Raw genomic sequence first — 17,629 nt, 5'->3', positions numbered from 1 at the left:
GAATGTTCTCCCTTCGCCCAGCCTCCAGTAATGCCATCAGGAAGTGTCACTTACCATGCAGATGGGCCATCTGCCAGTGGCCCACATTCACTTTCTTATTGTTGCGAAAGGCCAGTGGGAAAGTGACAATATCACCAGCAGCAAAGACCCCAGGCACATTAGTTTGCATGAGCTGGAAGAGTAAAAGGAACGTTAGTATATTCTTCTTCAGCTTGTCACAATGCTGTGCTCTGGCAGCTTTCAGTAGAGTCTCATTCAGGATGTGGATACTACATGTAATACAGCTGAGTTAATTCTGTAGGTTAATTCAAAAGTCAGCAAAAAAATAACCAGGTTAGTGGCAGTTTATTACCAGAATAATGAGATCATAAATGCTTCCAGATGTTAGATTGAAATCATTATGAATTCAGAAACAAACAATAAGGAGAAGGACCATCAGACTCTCTGAAACATGATCCATAATTCAATTAGATCACAGCTGATCTGTAACTTCATTTCATTTACTTGTCTTTGTGCAAAACCCTCGGTATTGTTGGCAAACAAAACTCGGTGAAGCTGAGTTTTGATCATTTCAATTGTCCCGAGCAAGAATAATAAGTGTATCATTAATGAAAATTTAAAGTTGCAGATTCTGCACATCTGAGATAAAAACAGAAAATGATGGAAATATTTAGCAGGTCAGGCAGCAGATGTGCACTGAGGAACAGAGCCGGAGATTGAAGACCTTTTGTTCGAAACATGTCATAAACTTTGTAAAAGCAGTGATCAGCGTTCTGCAGGTGTGGTATAGTACACAGTAGATGAAGGCAGACTGCTCTCTGAAATGTACTATTATATCTTACAATACTCGGACACTGTCAAAAGGTGATGCCACAAAAAGGCGGCATCCTTCATTAAGGACCCACTTCACCCAGGACATGTTCTTTTCTCATTGCTACCAACTGGCAGGATGTATAGGATCCCGAAGACACACACTGAAAGTCTTAGGGTCAACTACTTCCTCTCCCCATCGGATTTCTAAATGGACAATCAACCTATGAACACTACCTCACTATTTTTGCACTCCTTTTGCACTACATGTTTATTTTATATACATATATTAATACATATATACACACACACATAAAAAACACAGTAAATGTAATGTCAAATATATTTTCCTTCTCTGAAAGTCATTAAGTGAACCTGATGAATTTTCACAAGTTTCAGGGTAGTTTTCTCTCAGTGCAATTCAATAGTAATATGTGCAATAGTAATATGTAAATTATGCCAGGAAATAAGTCCAGGACCAGCCTATTGGCTCGTCCTGGACATTTCCTGGCATAATTTACATATTACTATTTAATTATTTATAGTTTTATTACTATTTAATTATTTATGGTGCAACTGTAATGAAAACCAATTTCCCCCGGAATCAATAAAGTAAGACTATGACTAATAAATTACCTGACTAACTGAATTCCATGTTATACTCCATGATGGTAAAATTGGCATTCCTCACTACTGGATTGCTATCCTGTACATTATACCTAAATTACTTTAATTCAATGAGGATTCTTGATATATATACAGTAGATACTGGTTAATTGGACTATTGGTTAATCAGGGCAGCTGCTTATTTTGGACAACTTCAGAACAAAAACTAATTGAGAAAATAGCCAGGATTCTCTTTATTTATTTGGGACAGGGGGCTGTTGCCATACAGTTTCTAACTAGTGTTAGTCATTTAGGCTTGGAGATGCCAGAAATGGCCAGGAGTGAAAATAAAACAAATTTACTACTTCAACAAATTGTGAACGATGAAGGATTTGAAGGTATCGAAAATCATCTTGAATGTTATAATGAAAGTGAAGATTCGGATGATGTAATCGTCAAAAGCTGCACGATTTGTTCTTTTTTGTATGTTGGGGGTTTGATGTTGTTCCATAGTTTTCTTTGTTTTGTGGCTGTCTGTGGGAAGACAAATCTCAGGGTTGTATACTGCATACATACTTCCATAATAATTGTACTTTGAACTTTTGAATTTGAATCTTGAATGAAGGCAGTCCATTATCTGCACCCGGAGTCTGCGCTGATTTTTCTCATTTGGTGATGGTTGTCTGTCGGATACGACAATGACAGGACAACCTGCGTGCGAGTAGTCTTAAAGTAGAAAAGTCATTGCACTGGGGCAGTTCCACTTTCGACCTTGGAAGTCCGGGTCCAGTGGTACAAGTAGTCGTCATAACTGTGGTCTCCCTTGGTTGCAGTGAATGACAATGACTCCTTCTATGCCCTTCGCTATCCACGGGGCATTACTTAAACGCCTTCCTGCCTGTTAGATCTCACTGTTAATTTCATCCACCCAGACCACCAGAGCTGACCTCATTTATAACCATTTACAAACATGGTGGTGTACGCTGCATGAATTCCTCCATCGATAACTATTAGGAACTAACACATGGTTTATAGTCCTGCAGCGGTATCGGTAGTGTTCCATTTTGTTTTGTATTTCATTTAAACACGTGACTTGTTACTCAGTTAAATGGTAGTTTTTTTTTATACCTTTTTAATGTTTTCCATGAATAATTGGACCAAAATGCATTGGTCCCAATGTGTCCCAATTAACCACAATCCTCTGTATTTGAATATCTGACATTATGCACTGTAACCTCAGTCCTCACAGTGGTCTGGGTCCCCTGTACACATTACCTTGTTGACAGGAAGGAAGCCCTTAGAATCCATATTGATTCCACTCTGCTTTAGGAATAATGTAGCTGGCACAACCCCTACAAGAAAAGAAGAATGATTTATGGCGAACCAATAGAGATACCAATGCAGTTAACTACAAGTAGCCACAGCACAATCTAGAAACCTCCATTTATTTCTGTTCATTTCATTACCTAGTTCCCTAGAAGTCAAAGGGAAAGACAAGACACAAGAGAGCACTCCATTCCGCCACTGTCTGCCTGGACAAACTGTAACACTGCCTGCCAGAGTATAACCCTTCCCTTCTTCACTTTCACTAGAGCAATTCCGCGATAACCCACCAGGCACAAAAACAATAGTATTAGCTCAGTTCATTGAAGTGAATGGAGAGTAATATGACTGAAGTTAATGTGGGTCATTAATTGACCACAGCTTGTGCAGGTTAAGTCAAAACACGATCTTGGCTCCATTTGAAGTGTTAACTTGCCAGTTCCCAAAAATGTCTCAATGCATTCTCACCATGGAAGAAGTGAACTTGTAGATTTTCCTGAATCTATGCACTCAGGTCTACAAAATGCTGGTAGCATAGCCACAAAGAAAGAGGTTCAAAGTGAGTCTGTCCTCACTCTTACTTGAAGCTAAGACAACATCTCTACTACTAAGAGAAACTGCTCATCAGTTCTGGAGATCACTCTTACCAATTCCAACCACACAAACATCTGCTCGAAGGATTTTTCCACTTTTCAGAACAACTTCTTTCACCTTCATTAAAATAAAATAGAGAAGTGTCAGTAGTTGGATGATTTCTGTAATAAGCGCTATCTTCTCCAAGGCAGAACTCATGTTTTTGGAGTGTCAGGCTTTTACATTTTCTCCCTCTTTGATTTTCTGGGTCTTCTCCTGTTGCACCTCAGACATCTGATTCATAATTGCTTCTTCCTTTAATGTCAGGCGTTCTCTGCTTCTTTCCATAATGCTAAGCTGATATAACCACTGCCCTGCCAAGACTGGGGATGCAGTCTCATGTCCAATACGTTCCTTGTCCACCCAAAGATCAAACCCTTATCTGACCCATGATTGCAATACAAAGTAGAGTTAATTATAACTGAAAAGACATGAATGAAAAAGAAAATATTCAGAGAACCTGCATACAAATGCTTTTGTACCTTTCCATCCTGACCACGCAGCTCTGAGACCTCATTCTGTAGATAGAATTTCACCCGATTGGTCTCAAACATCTAAATATAGAAAAGAAAATGATCAATCGTCACTTAATTTTAGTGGGTTGTAATTTAGGTAGACAATCCAGGCACACAAATTGTTGGAGGACCATAAAGATGATTTTCTATTAGATTCAGAAAGAGTCTAAAACATTCCATTTGAAAATATTCACTGTTGGCCACCTTAGGCAATATGTTGGCTAGAGATTTTACATGCAGGTTAATTTTTAACCAACTTGATGACAGCTGTAAGACTATGTGCACCATTAAACATTATTCTCTGCATTCTGAGACAGTTATTTGGTAGAGTGAAAGGAAGGATGTTACTATTTATGCAGCTTGGACCCTGTAGTTCTTGTTATAATGTATTTCTAGGTTCTGGTTACTCCTTTCTTGTTGCTATTTTGTGCGATTTTAATCGGGGCAGACTGGCTTTGCGGCCTGCAGTTAACAAACAACACAGCGCTAGATTGAACTGAACATTACGGGACTGTTTTGATGACTTTGTAGTTTGATGTTTTATATTCTGTGTTTTATCGCTCATTTTTGCCATTTCCACAATTTGTTCTATTTTTGTGCGTCAGTGGTTTGATGATTTTCTTTGAACGAGTTCCAATGTTTACTTTGTTTCGTGGCTGTTTGTGCGAAGAGAAGCTCAGGGTTGTACACTGCATACATACTTTGGTAATAAATACACTTTGGGTTCCTTTTCCAACCTCAGAACAGCAAGTGTTTTTATGGGTCATTAAGACAATTCTAAGGTGTTCTGTGACAGGGTATTTTTGGCACATCAGATCATGAATTATTTTGTTCAATTTGCATTAAATATTTTAATATAGTATTGTGATAAAGGCTAGGTAATCTGGATTTTGGTAGACATATAAATATTGACCCTGAGGAGTGACTGTGGGCACAGGAAGCATGACGACACTTGCAGGTGCTCCCAGCACATATTCAGACTAGTAGTCATTGACGCAAAACAGCACTGTGCGTACATGTGACAAATAAGGCTAATCTAACCATTGAGATGTTTTATCCTTTCCTAGGAGAGAGGTTCTGGTTTTAATTTCCTTCTGACAATAGTACTATTCATCATTGCAATGAACTGTTCGAGTATTACACTGAGCTGCCTGAGCGCTTGACGCTGAACTTGAATTGTCTTGATTCAGACAATGTTATTGCCACCAAGTACAGGCTATGTCGTTGCCCCTTCAGTTCAATTCGGATGATAAAAACATACAACAGAGAATAACTTTAATTCCAAATCCATTTTCGACCAATCCATCAATATGCTTTTCAATGCTGTATCTCACCAGTTACTTCATCTGTCCCAGTACATTAAAAGTCTCTCCAAAAAATGCAGTCTTGTTCACTTGTGTTGGAGAAGTCAGCTCCTTACATCTCCATAACCTTCACTCACTTACTTTCATTATGGATCGTCCAACCTTCTCTCCCAGCACCTTCCTAAAAGGGATGTTTTCAATGCCAATGACAGACACAGAGTGGGCTTTATCAGTGAGGTACGCGGCTACTTCCATGCCTGCAGAAAGCAAATCATACCATAATATACTCATTAGTCATGGAGCAACACAACGCACATACAGGCCCTTCAGCCCAAAACGTCAGTACCCACCCAGCTAATCCCAAATCCTTGTGTCTGGCCCATAACCCTCTAAGATCCACCTCTCCATGTACCTATCAAAGTGCTTCTTAAGTTATACCACTGTACCTGCCTCAACTAGTTCCTCTGGCAACTCAGTCCATACACTCACCACCCTTAAAAAAATAGCTCCCCAGGTTCCTTTTAAGTCTTTGCCCTCTGACCTAAATCTAGGTCCCCTGGTTTTGGACTCCTGTATCACTGGAATTCAGAAGAATGAGGGGTGTCCTCATTGAAACTTATAGAATGGTGAAAGTCCTTGATAGAGTGGATATGGAGAGGATGTTTCCTATGATGGGAGACTCAAAGACCAGAGGACACAGCCTCAGAATAGAGGGGCGTCCTTTTAGAACAGGGATGATGAGGAATTTCTTGAGCCAGAGAGTGGTGAATCTGTGGGATTCCTTGCCAAAGGCAGCTATGGAGGCCAAATCTTTATGTATATTTAAGGCAGAGGTTGATAGATTCTTGATTGGTCAGGGCATGATGGGATACAAGGGGAAGGCAGGAGACTGGGGCTGAGAGGAAAAATAGATGAGCCATGATGAAATGGTGGAGCAGACTTGATGGGCCAAATGGCCTAATTCTGCTCCTATGTCAGGTAAAGTCAGCAAGGTTCTGTGAAAGGGAAACTATATTTGATCAATTTACTGAGCCCCCTTGAAGAAGTAAAGGGAACTAATGCATGTAGATTTCCAGAAAGTATTTCATAAGTTGCTGAATTGAAGGTTTTTGTGGAAAATATAAAGATTGTGGTGTTGGAGGTGGCACATTAACATGGACAGATAGGAAGTAGCTGGCATGAATGGGTATTTTTCTGGTCGGTATGATACATCAAGTGGCATGCTACAGGGATTGGTGTTGGTGCCTCAGCTAATTTTTACAAGTTATATAGTTAACTTGGATGAAAGTTTCAAAGGTTCCTTGTTAAATTTGCTGATTACACAAAGAGATGTATATTGTGAAGAGAGCATAGAGGCCAACAAGAGATACTGATAGACTAAACAAGTAGGTAGAAATATGGCAAATGAAGCATAAAATGGGAAAAATGCAAAATTATCCATTTCAGCAGTTCAAATGAAAAAAAACACATATTCTGTAAATGGGAAGATGGGGAGCAACTGGGAGTTCTAAGATGCAGAGGGATTTGGGTGTTCTAGTGCATAATTCACAAAAGGTTACATCAAAGAGACCTGATGGGCGAGGAGCGACTCGCTGCAGCGAGGCACGGGTCCTAATGTGAGGTTCAGTCTAAACGCCAGCCCATATTGACTGGAAAGGCAGGATGGCAAGAGTCGGACAAGGTCGAATCGCTCTGGGCGCCGAGCTGATTTGGAGAGGTCGAGAACAATTAGCACCAGGGCCTAGTGCGAGTTTTGGACAACTTAAAACGCTGGCCCAGATAGACTGGAGGCTTCTCACTCTGCGATGCTGAGGCTGTGAGTTTGCCCCCAGCTGCTGTGCTTCGCGTCTGTGAACTTTGCGCGATTTGCTCCGCTAACATGATGAACTTAATACCGAGGCTTTGGGCCTACTCCAGGCATTTGGATCTAAGGACGCAACTTGGACGCTGTTGTTGTTGCTTCCATTGTTTACATGATTTGTTTTGTGTTTTTTTTTCTCTTTCTCTGTGGGCACTGATGGATTGGTCTTTTTTTTTTTGATTCCTTACTTTGCCTGTAAGGAAACAAATCTGAAGGTAGTATAATTTATACACCCTTTGATAATAAATGAACTTCGAAAAGGTTAATACACAGGACCAGCAATTCATTGCGAAAGCTATCCGAGTGGGCTTGGTCATTTTTCAGAAACATTTCAAAGGTTTGTTAGAGTAAAACCTGGAATGGTTGGGGTGTCTATTGAGAAAAGGTTGAACAGGTTAGATGTATATCCACAGCAGAATAGAAGTGCTCAAGGTGACTTGATCAAAATATATAATATTAAGAAGGGTTTTGCAATATGGATGTAGGGAGGAAGTTTCCTCTTGCGGTTCTAAAACACGGAATCAATGCTTAAAAATAAGGGGTGGCCCATTTATGATAGACAAGGTTCATTTTTTTTCTCAGAGAGCTCTGAGCCTTTGGAACTCTGCTGTATGAAGGGTGGTGGAAACAAAGTCTTTGAAGGTTTTTTTGAAATATAGATACTTGATAAGAAGGAATTGAATGGTTACTGTGGGTGGATGGAATTTAAGAGCTGTGGTTACATTCAGATAAAACGACTATTAAGTGCTAGAGCTCCGCAATGGATATTCCCAAGCCTAGTTGTGGAAGGAACTAGCAACCCCATCTGATAAAAACCCGGTGCCAGCAGAAGCTCCGAAGACCTCATCCCTGGGAGAGGAAGGATCCTCGAAGATGGGCAACACCTCGGGACAATTTGGAAACCTGGCCCAGGACTGAGGCCTCTGGTAAGCTGCTGTCAGTGGTATATGTCCCAGCTAAGAAGGAGAAGAGGAGCAGATTTAAGGAGCCAGCTGGCCTACCCTGTTCTTATATTCATAAATGTATTCATATGTAACCAGTATTTGGCTGCTCACAGTCAAATTATTCATGTAGATTTAAGTTTCCTGCCAATGATTATTCCCAGCAGTCTAATAGCAGTCAATTTTTATTGAAGACCAATTCTGAATTATAGCTAAATTTTTGTCAAGTATTTGTTTAATTAGTGGATGCTCAGCTGTGATTAATGTGCATTCACATAATGTACAAAACATGGAGGTAATGAAACTGAATATCTACACTTGCTGGGAAACGAACCAGTACTAAATTTTTGATGTACTTGACCCAAGAGAGGGGTAAGGATCTTTTATCATTATACTTCAAGAAGGAATGTTTGAAGACTCAGAATGGAAGGAATTTAATCTGCTAAATGGGGAATGCTTTGCAGACCTGAGCATGTGGAAAGTATGTTAAATTGTGTTCTTCCTGAGCTGAAGTGACGAATGTCATTGTCTCAAGACCTGGTGTATTTTATCTTGAAAAGCAGGATCCAGTCAATTTTTTTTTTACAGAAAATGTAGAGAAGCATGGCTGTTGACATCATGTGATCTGCTAAGTATCTTCTGCATTTTTACATTTTATTTCAGACACCCAGCATATGCAGTCATTATGATTACATTTGAAGAGGCTTGTGTATTTACCTTGCGTGTACTGAGCTCGAAAATGTTACTCAAGTATCAGAAAGTTAAGCCATGGAATTTAATTCTGAGAAGCCTCATAGACATAGGTTGAGACATAAGGAAGTCCTGTAAGGTGTACCTATAAAAGAAGCTCCCACTATGACAGCGTTCCTGTCGCTGGCCAGCTTGGCAATGCAGTTTGCATCCTCAGGTGTCCTGAGCTGATAGACATTCTCTAAATCTGCTCCTTGGCACTGGAGTGTTTTGGGCCTGAAATGCAAGAAATGAAATCCTCATAATGAAGTCCTTCGAAGGGAGGCCAGTGACATTTTTGTCTTTCCCCTTCCCCTCAGATCAATTTGAAGAATGAATGGCAACCAATCAAGCATAACAAATGAATGGCTCTTTTTGTACATTCATCCTTGAGAAGAGATTAAAAATATCAGCCATGTGCATCATTTCTCTAGGACACAACAGCAGCATTTTGAACAATGTGTATCACTTAGTTTAAAATTTCAAATGCTCCATAAAGTGAGTGTGTAATATGTGTATTATGTGATGTGAATTCTGATACCCTTGGATATCAACAGTTGTACTTATTTCAGTGTTGTCTGGCTTCAATGATGGATGTCATTTGTTACTTGCCTTACTGAATGGCAGTATACAAGAACATATAAATATTCCGTGGACAACGTGTCTGGTATAAGACCATAAGTTACAGGAGCAGAATTAGGCCATTTGGCCCATCAAGCCTGCTCCGCAGTTTCATCATGGCTGATCCATCTCCCTCTCAGCCCCAATCTCCTGTCATCCCCCTGTATCCCTTCATGCCCTGACTAATTAAGAATCTATCACCCTCTGCCTTAAATATACCCAATGAAGTGGCTTCCACATCTGGCTATGTCAATAAATTCCACAGATTCACCATTCTCTGGCTAACGAAATTTCATCTCATCTCCATTCTAAATGGACGTCCCTCTATTCTGAGGCTGTGTCCTCTGGTCTTAGACTCCCCACCATAGAAAACATCCTTTCCAAATCCACTCTATCAAGGCCTTTCAACATTTGATAGGCTTCAATAAGGTCGCCCCTCCTTCTTCTGAATTCCAGTAAGTAGAGGACCAGAGCCATCAAGTGCTCCTCATACAACAAGCCTTTCAATCCCAGAATCATTTTTGTGAACCTCCTTTGAATTCTTCCCAAAGTCAGCACATTGTAAGGAGCCCAAAACTACTCACAATACTCTAAGAGCACTCACCAGAGCTTTAAAAAGCCTCAACATTACATCCTTGCTTTTACATTCTATCTAGTCTTCTTAAAATGAGTGCTAACCTGGCATTTGCATTCCTCACCACCGACTCAACCCACAAATTAACTTCTAGGGAATGCTGCACAAGGACCCCCAAGTCGATCCCTTCATCTCTTCTTCTGTGTTGCAGCTAAGGATGCTGCAAGGCTATAATCAAGTGTGAATACGAGGGAATAGAGTAGTAATAATGAGACATCACAGACATTTGAACCATACATGGAATATGCCAAGAGTTCCTGAGCATAAATGATATTATTGAGGACGGGTGTAAAAAGAGCTAAGCAATGTCACCGTGTAGGACAAAGAGACAAAGTGATCTTATTAATTGGACTTTTATATTCTAGTCCACTCAAAATCAATGCTAACATTGTATTTGCCTTCCTTGCCACCAACTCAACCTGCAAGTTCACCTTTAAGGAATCCTGTACAAGGACTCTCAAGTCCCTTTGCACCACTGAATTTTCTCCCCATTTATAAAATAGCCTATGTCTTTATTCCTTCTACCAAGTGCATGACCATACACTTCCTGACACTATATTCCATCTGCCAGTTCTTTGCCCATTCTCCTAATCTGTCTAAGTCCTTCTGTAGCCTCTCTACTTCCTTAACACTACCTGCCCCTTTATCTATCTTCATACTGTCACAAATTTCAACCAAGTCAATAACATATAACATGAAAAGAAGCAATCCTAACACCTACCTCTGTGGAAAAGCTCCAGTCATCATCAGCCAACCAGAAAAAGCCCCCTTTATTCCCACTCTTTGCCTTCTGCCAGTCAACCAATCTTCCATTCATACTAGTATTTTTCCTCTAATATCATGGGCTCTTATCTGGTTTAGCAGCCTCATGAGCGGGACCTTATCAAAGGCCTTATGAAAATCCAAGTAAACAATACCTACTGACTCTCTTTTGTCTATCCTGCCTGTTATTTCCTCAAAGAATTCCAACAAATTTGTCTGGAAAGATTTTTCCTTAAGGAAACCATACTGACTTTGTTCTATTTTATCATGTGCCTGCAAGTACCCCAAAACTTCATCCTTAAAAATGGATTCCAACATCTTCCCAACCACTGAAGTCAGGCTAACTCGCCTATAATTTCCTTTCTTCTGCCCCCACCCTTCTTAAAGAATGGAGTGACATTTGCAATTTTCCAGTCCTTCAAAACCATTTCTGAATGAAGTGATTATTGAAAGATCGTTAATAGTGCCTTCACAGTCTCTTCAGCTATCTCTTTCAGAATCCTAGGGTGTAATCCCTCTAATCCAGGTGACTTACTGTCTCTACCCTCAGAACTTTCAGCTTCTCAACCACCTTCTCCTTAGTAATAAACACATTCACTTCTTCCCGACACTCCCAAATTTCTGGCATACTGCTAGTGTCTTCCACAGTGAAGACTGATGCAAAATACTTATTAAATTCATCCATCATTTCTTTGTCCCCCATTACTACCTCTCGAGCATCATTTTCCAGTGGTCTGATGTCCATTTTCTCCTCTCATTTATTGTTTATACTGTATATCTGCAAAAACTTTTGGTATCCTCTTTTATATTAAACTATACCCCACTTCCATAATCTCTTTCAACCATAAGGTAAATAATTGGACTAATTTAGGATTTATTTTTACCCATTTCTCATAACTATGATGTATAAATAACTTAGACCAATATACATATCTAGAATTGAGTTAATGTAGAAGCAAATATCTCAATTCCCCTGCTCGTTTCATAACCAAGTAGTTTTGCAGCATATTTACTGAAGGAGATAGAGAGGTTGGACCACACCTTAACCGACTGAAATGTTTTAAAATTCTTCAACAGATTTGGGGATTTTTTTTTTACAGTTATCTTTCACAACCATCTTCCAATAAACAACAATGATATAGATGCCTTGTCCACCAGAAGAAGATGGGGTGCCAGTGAACAACACTACTCCTTTCACTTCTTTTGCATCTTCCTTTTATTTCATATGTGATTCTGCTACTGTTGGAGCCTGGGATTTACATTCTGACACTGTGCTTTTTTTCAGATTATGAGGACACTCAGTCCTCGTTTATTGTCATTTAGAAATGCACGCATTAAAAAATGATACAGTGTTCCTCCAGAATGATATCACAGAAACACAGGACAGGCCAAGACTAAAAACTGACAAAAACCACATAATTATAGCATATAGTTACAACAGTGCAAAGCAATACCGTAATTTGATAAAGAGCAGACCATGGGCACGGTAAAAAAAAGTCTCAAAGTCCCGGTAGCCCATCATCTCACGCAGACGGTAAAAGGAAGAAAAACTCTCCCTGCCAGGAACCTCCAGAGCCGCACACTTGCCGATGCAGCACCCTGGAAGCACCCAACCACAGTCGACTCTTGAGACTGTCCAAAAACTTTGAGCCTCCGACCATCCCTCCGGCACCGGGCACCGAGCACCATCTCTGCCGAGCGCTTTGACCCCGCCCCGGCTGCCGAGCAACAAGCAAAGCCGAGGACTCGGGGACTTCCCCTCCGGAGATTCTGGATCACACAGTAGCAGCGGCAGCAAAACAGGCATTTCAGAAGTTTCACTAGATGTTCCTCGGTGCTCTCACGTCTGTCTCCATCAAATCAGGATTGTGCACGACACCCTACTTGACAGATAACAGATATTCATCACTGGAGTGGCCGCTGCGCACTGCGTTGCGCCGCCATCTTCTCCTCTCCCCAGTTTTTGGGCTGACTGAGCGATCTGGTGCTTTGCTGTCTCGGAGACAGTTCTGCAAAATTGCAAGCATGGAGGCTATGAAACCTGGGGATGGGCCAAGGCCCATGATGGACTCCATTTCTCACTGATCTCGTCAACTAAAGTGCCAAGGAAGATTGAAATAATTGAGTAGGGTGTGGAGGGCGAATGAGTGTGCAGCGCCGTCTACCAGCCTCTCATTCCTGACTGCTGGGGGAAGGTGTCTGCATGTGACAGTCTCGCTCTCCCTCTTGCTCACTGCTCCTGAGGAAAGATCCTTGCATTCGAATGATCCCTCTCTCTCCCTCGATGCTGTCGGAGGATGGCGCCAGAGCAAGGTTTAATCGATGCAGTCTGTGGATTGGACTGTAATACAAGTTATGATGTGTTTCTAGTTTTCCTGGTCACTCATTTTTTTGCAGCTAGTGTTAGGCGATTTTGAATTGCGGTGGCCTGCAGATAAGGAACACTGAGCTGAACTGAAATACACCTTTTAATTTGGAGTTTTATATGCTGTGTTTCGCACTCTTCTTTTGTTGTCATTTGCATGATTTTTTTTGCACCCAGGGGGAAGGTAGGGGTTGATGTTTTGACGTCTTTTTTCTTTGAATGCGTTCCATGGTTCTTCCTGTTTCGTGGCTGTCTGTGTGGAAGATGAATCTCAGGGTTGTACACAGCATACATCTTTTGAAACCGCTGAATCTATATTTTGTGGTGCTATATGACAGCAAAGAATTTGTTATTCCTCCCTTTATAATGCCACAAAATCTTCAATATTCTGTTAAGTAGGGTAGTGGGAGTCTGATTTATAGTTCTGTCAAACTGAGGCAATGGCCTTCAGAACAGTATGAAGGACATGCATTCGTACCGTCAGGGTAACCCAGTATTATGGGCGGAGTTATGCCAATACCAGTGAGTCTGGGAATGTGTTATACTGGACTTCTACAATCATTCTCCCCACTACCTAGCTCACCCCCCATCACCACTAATCTCTGGTTTCATGTGAAATTAAAATGATGCAAACCTAACCGCTGCTTACCTGCTCCCTGTTGCGATCAGCAATTTGTTGTACTCCATCTTGAGGCCATCCTTAAAGTGGACCACCTTATTCTTCACATCCACCGAGACCACCTGAAATAAAGGAGCATTAAAGGTCATTCTGATGCACACGGTCACAGTAAGAAATATTCTCTCATGTATAGCAACACTTTTCCTCACAGAATGTGCACAGCCTATAATTCCACACATCATAATATTTCCACATGTGCAGAAGTATGTCAGGACAAAATCTGAATTGGTTATGAGGTTGCTTCTGTCAAACAGCTTGGTTCACATGGGAAGACTGGCCATGCTGGGAATTAAAGAGAGCCCCTGGAGCTGATCACCAGTAGTGTTTCAACATTATCAAGGGAGATTTAGTGAAAACTGAGGAAAATAAATGATACATTATAGAAGACTGAGCTGAGGGGACAGTAACAGTCAAGTATTAGAACTAAGTGGTTAAATGTTACAGTGGTGTTATAATAAGTTTGTAGGTATTAGAGGTTATGTGCCAGGAAGGAATATTACTGAGATATATTTACAAGGTATGGAAATTATAACATAATTGGGCATTTTATTGGTTGGCTCAATGGGAGCATTCTGAAAACATTTATTGTTTGGTTACTCTGAGGCTGGATCACTAAGGGTTAAATTCAGGCTGATTCATTTTGCTGTATCATTGTTGTAACAAGGGTGACTTTATTCACAGAGGTAAAAATCAAAACTAAATATATCTTAAGTGGGAATGCTTCTGGGATTTATAAAGAGGCAGGTGAATCACTTGAGATATCAGGAGAAAGTATGTGAATTATGAAAAAATGGTATTACTAGAGTTATAATGAATATATTGGACTTAACTGGGATTTTTATAATCAGGATGTACAATTTGACTTCAAGCTGTATCATAGGTGGAGAATGTACTGGGCGTTCATTTGTGGACAGGGAGTTTTTAATAGCAGGTGGGTGGAAAACATAATGATATTTATAAAGATGAAGGGAAATGTACAAGAATGATTTTTATGGATAGACTTTATAATGTGGATGGAGAATGGAAGATCATATTGTGAGTTGCAGTGAGACTAAAAGAAATTGAAATACGTACTGCAAAAAGGGATGCAAGATGTGTCTGAAAGATGCAGGAAGGTTGGGCATTATGTTAGCACAAAACAGCTACATTGATCTCTTACCTCCCTTCCTGTTTGCACCTCAATGTCATACTGTGATAAGAATTCTCTGGAGCGGAGAGTGATCTGCTCAGCCTGGCATTCAAGGGACTGTAAACACAAGGACCAACGATGAATATCACGAGGAAATTGTAATCATACAGGGCTTGCTACTCTGTCAACCTTACCTTCCATAGGCTGACAGCTTTTATTAAAACTAGATGCACAGGATAAACCCAGGGACACATGTTGCATTTATATTCAACAAAACACACCCTCCCTACACTGAATGGGTAACCTCACCCACCTTGACAGAAAAGGGAGATGGTTCAGTAGCTACAATTTTCCTCCAAGCTGCACGGTTTCCTGATTTGTAAATTCCACGCTGTCCCTGATTCTCCATCGCGGAGTGTGGCAACAAATTCACAAGAATGGAAGTGTTTCAAGAGATTGACTTGATACCATACAGCTTGAAATGAAATTTTCTAAAAAGTCTCAATGCAACTACGGTTGAGGTTAATTCTCAGACATAAATGCAAGTCAGACCAGGAAGCTGGAGGAGATTCTGACTGCTGTCAGTGATGAAAATGAAAGGAGGCAGATCAGCTACAGTTACATAAAACTGGTTTTCGATTTTCCAGAAGCCAAAAATAGGACAAGGGTTGACAACCCAAGCTGTCTATTTATTTATTGAGATACAACAAGTACTAGGCTCTTCCGGCCCTTCAAGTCACGCCACCCAGCAATCCTCTGACTTAATCTTTGCCTAATCACGGGTCAGTGATGAGCCTACCAGCTGGTACATCTTTGGACTATGGGAGGAATCCAGAGAACCGGAGAGAACCCCGCTTGGTCACAGAGAGAACATACAAACTCCTTACAGGCAGTGGTGGGAATTGAACCCACGTCACGTGTACTGTAAAGCACCATGCTAACCACTACACTACTGTGCTGCCCCAAACTGTTCCCATGCATCGCTGCCTCCAGGATGCTTCAGGATGCTTTGTTTTCAAATATGCTTTTGGACTACAAATTAGATTCAGCCAGGCAGATAGTTCTCACAAGAGCACTTGAACTCCCTTACCAAGCTGACCTTAGCCAGCATGAGGAACATAGGACCAGGCCCTAGCCTCGGCAATTTAGATCAATATGGAAAAATAGAAACATAGAAAACATACAGCACAATATAAAATACTCTGCAGATGCTGGGGTCAAAGCAACACTCACAACACGCTGGAGGAACTCAGCAGGTCGGGCAGCATCCATGGAAACGATCAGTCAACGTTTCGGGCCGGAACCCTTCGTCAGGATGACAGACACAATACAGGCCATTCGGCCCACAAAGCTGTGCCGAACATGTCCCTACTTTAGAACTACCTAGGCTTTACCCATAGCCCTCTATTTTTCTAAGCTCCATGTAGCCATCCAGGAGTCTCTTAAGAGACCCTATCGTTTCCGCCTCCAGGACCACCGCTGGCAGCCCATTTCACGCACTCACCACTCTCTGCGTAAAAAACTTACCCCTGACATCTCCTCTGTACCTACTTCCAAGCACCTTAAAACTATGCCCTCTCATGCTAGCCATTTCAGTCCTGGGGAAAAGCCTCTGACTATCCACACTACAAACAAGTTAGCCAGGTTTCTCAGCTTCCCACACCAGAAGATGATACCCATTTGAAAGACCATGGACAACTGAGTGCAATTGGTGATAACAAATCAACTGCTCAATTTTGATAGGTGTAATTTTCTTTTGATTAGAATGAAAAAAGAAAAGTTGAGCATGGTGTACAAATTTGATATTGGCTGCTTGTTTAACACCATAGCCTAGAGATAATATAACCCATCCTGTGTGCTAACACAGATCCTGATGCTACTGAAGGAACCAGAGTCTGTTGATGTTCATCGTGTGGGTAAATGCACGAGGAATGGCTCCACGCATAGACTGCAGCAGTAAGCCTACCTGTCAAAGATCTCCATCTTCTGAAGACAAAAAACGAAAAAGAAAAATGGATGAACTGTGCTCACAAGGTATTTTAAAAGCAACTGGCAGGGCTGCAATTAAAGCCAAGTCAAAACTCTGTAAGTACTCCAGATTACAACTGAACACAATGAGATGCTGTTTGCTGCTGGCTTATGCTGGTCATTCACTGGCCATTCAACCTCCTTAGCTTGGTTTTTTTGCCATTCAAAGAAATGATGGCTGTTTTATGCCTTGCCCATTTACCTGCCTTTGCCCCATATCCCATGATAGCCTTACCGAACAAAAGTTGACCACAGCTCATTTTCAAGCTCATTTTCTAGTTATTCCTGGAGCCACAGGCTTCCTATGAAGGAGTTGCTCATGGTTTCCACTGCCTTTCATGTGAAAAACAGCATTTCCTGGATTCCTTCTCAAATGCCAAGACCTGATTTTAAGATTTTGGCATTTTGTTCCAAATTTCCAATATTTTTTTTCTGAATCTACCTTCTAAATTGGTTTAGAATTTTAAATAGTTTGATCAGATCACACACCAGTTTTTCAAACTTGTGGCAATACTTAGCAAATTTACAATTTAATATAATGTAAAACTTTTAATCCAATATGATCCTGGTGAATAAGCACTGCAGACTTTCCATGAACACTTTTTCTTCCAGGAAACTGATCAGAAGGTTATTTAGGAACACTGTCTTCCCAATGCAGATCAGCATCTCCAAATAAAAGTTGTTATGTT

At 40.9% G+C, this 17,629-nt stretch overlaps 1 protein-coding gene across 3 annotated transcripts in view; it reads right to left on the bottom strand.

The window, feature by feature from the left end:
- LOC140190982 (apoptosis-inducing factor 3) overlaps positions 1-17,629 on the bottom strand; it is a 108,383-nt gene that overhangs the window by 23,926 nt on the left and 66,828 nt on the right. For all 3 annotated transcript variants that reach the window (XM_072248008.1, XM_072248010.1, XM_072248009.1), the window contains 8 exons: positions 14,943-15,029; positions 13,754-13,845; positions 8,829-8,959; positions 5,333-5,448; positions 3,855-3,926; positions 3,387-3,450; positions 2,692-2,768; positions 55-172 (listed from right to left, as the gene is read on the bottom strand). In XM_072248008.1, the coding sequence (XP_072104109.1) occupies positions 55-172; positions 2,692-2,768; positions 3,387-3,450; positions 3,855-3,926; positions 5,333-5,448; positions 8,829-8,959; positions 13,754-13,845; positions 14,943-15,029 (757 nt within the window). The remainder of the gene's footprint in view (positions 1-54; positions 173-2,691; positions 2,769-3,386; positions 3,451-3,854; positions 3,927-5,332; positions 5,449-8,828; positions 8,960-13,753; positions 13,846-14,942; positions 15,030-17,629) is intronic.

Source organism: Mobula birostris, chromosome 31, assembly GCF_030028105.1.
Source record: "Mobula birostris isolate sMobBir1 chromosome 31, sMobBir1.hap1, whole genome shotgun sequence".
NCBI lineage: Eukaryota > Metazoa > Chordata > Chondrichthyes > Myliobatiformes > Myliobatidae > Mobula > Mobula birostris.
The sequence above is the reverse complement of the archived record's forward strand: the minus strand, read 5'-3'. Positions and strand labels throughout refer to the sequence as shown.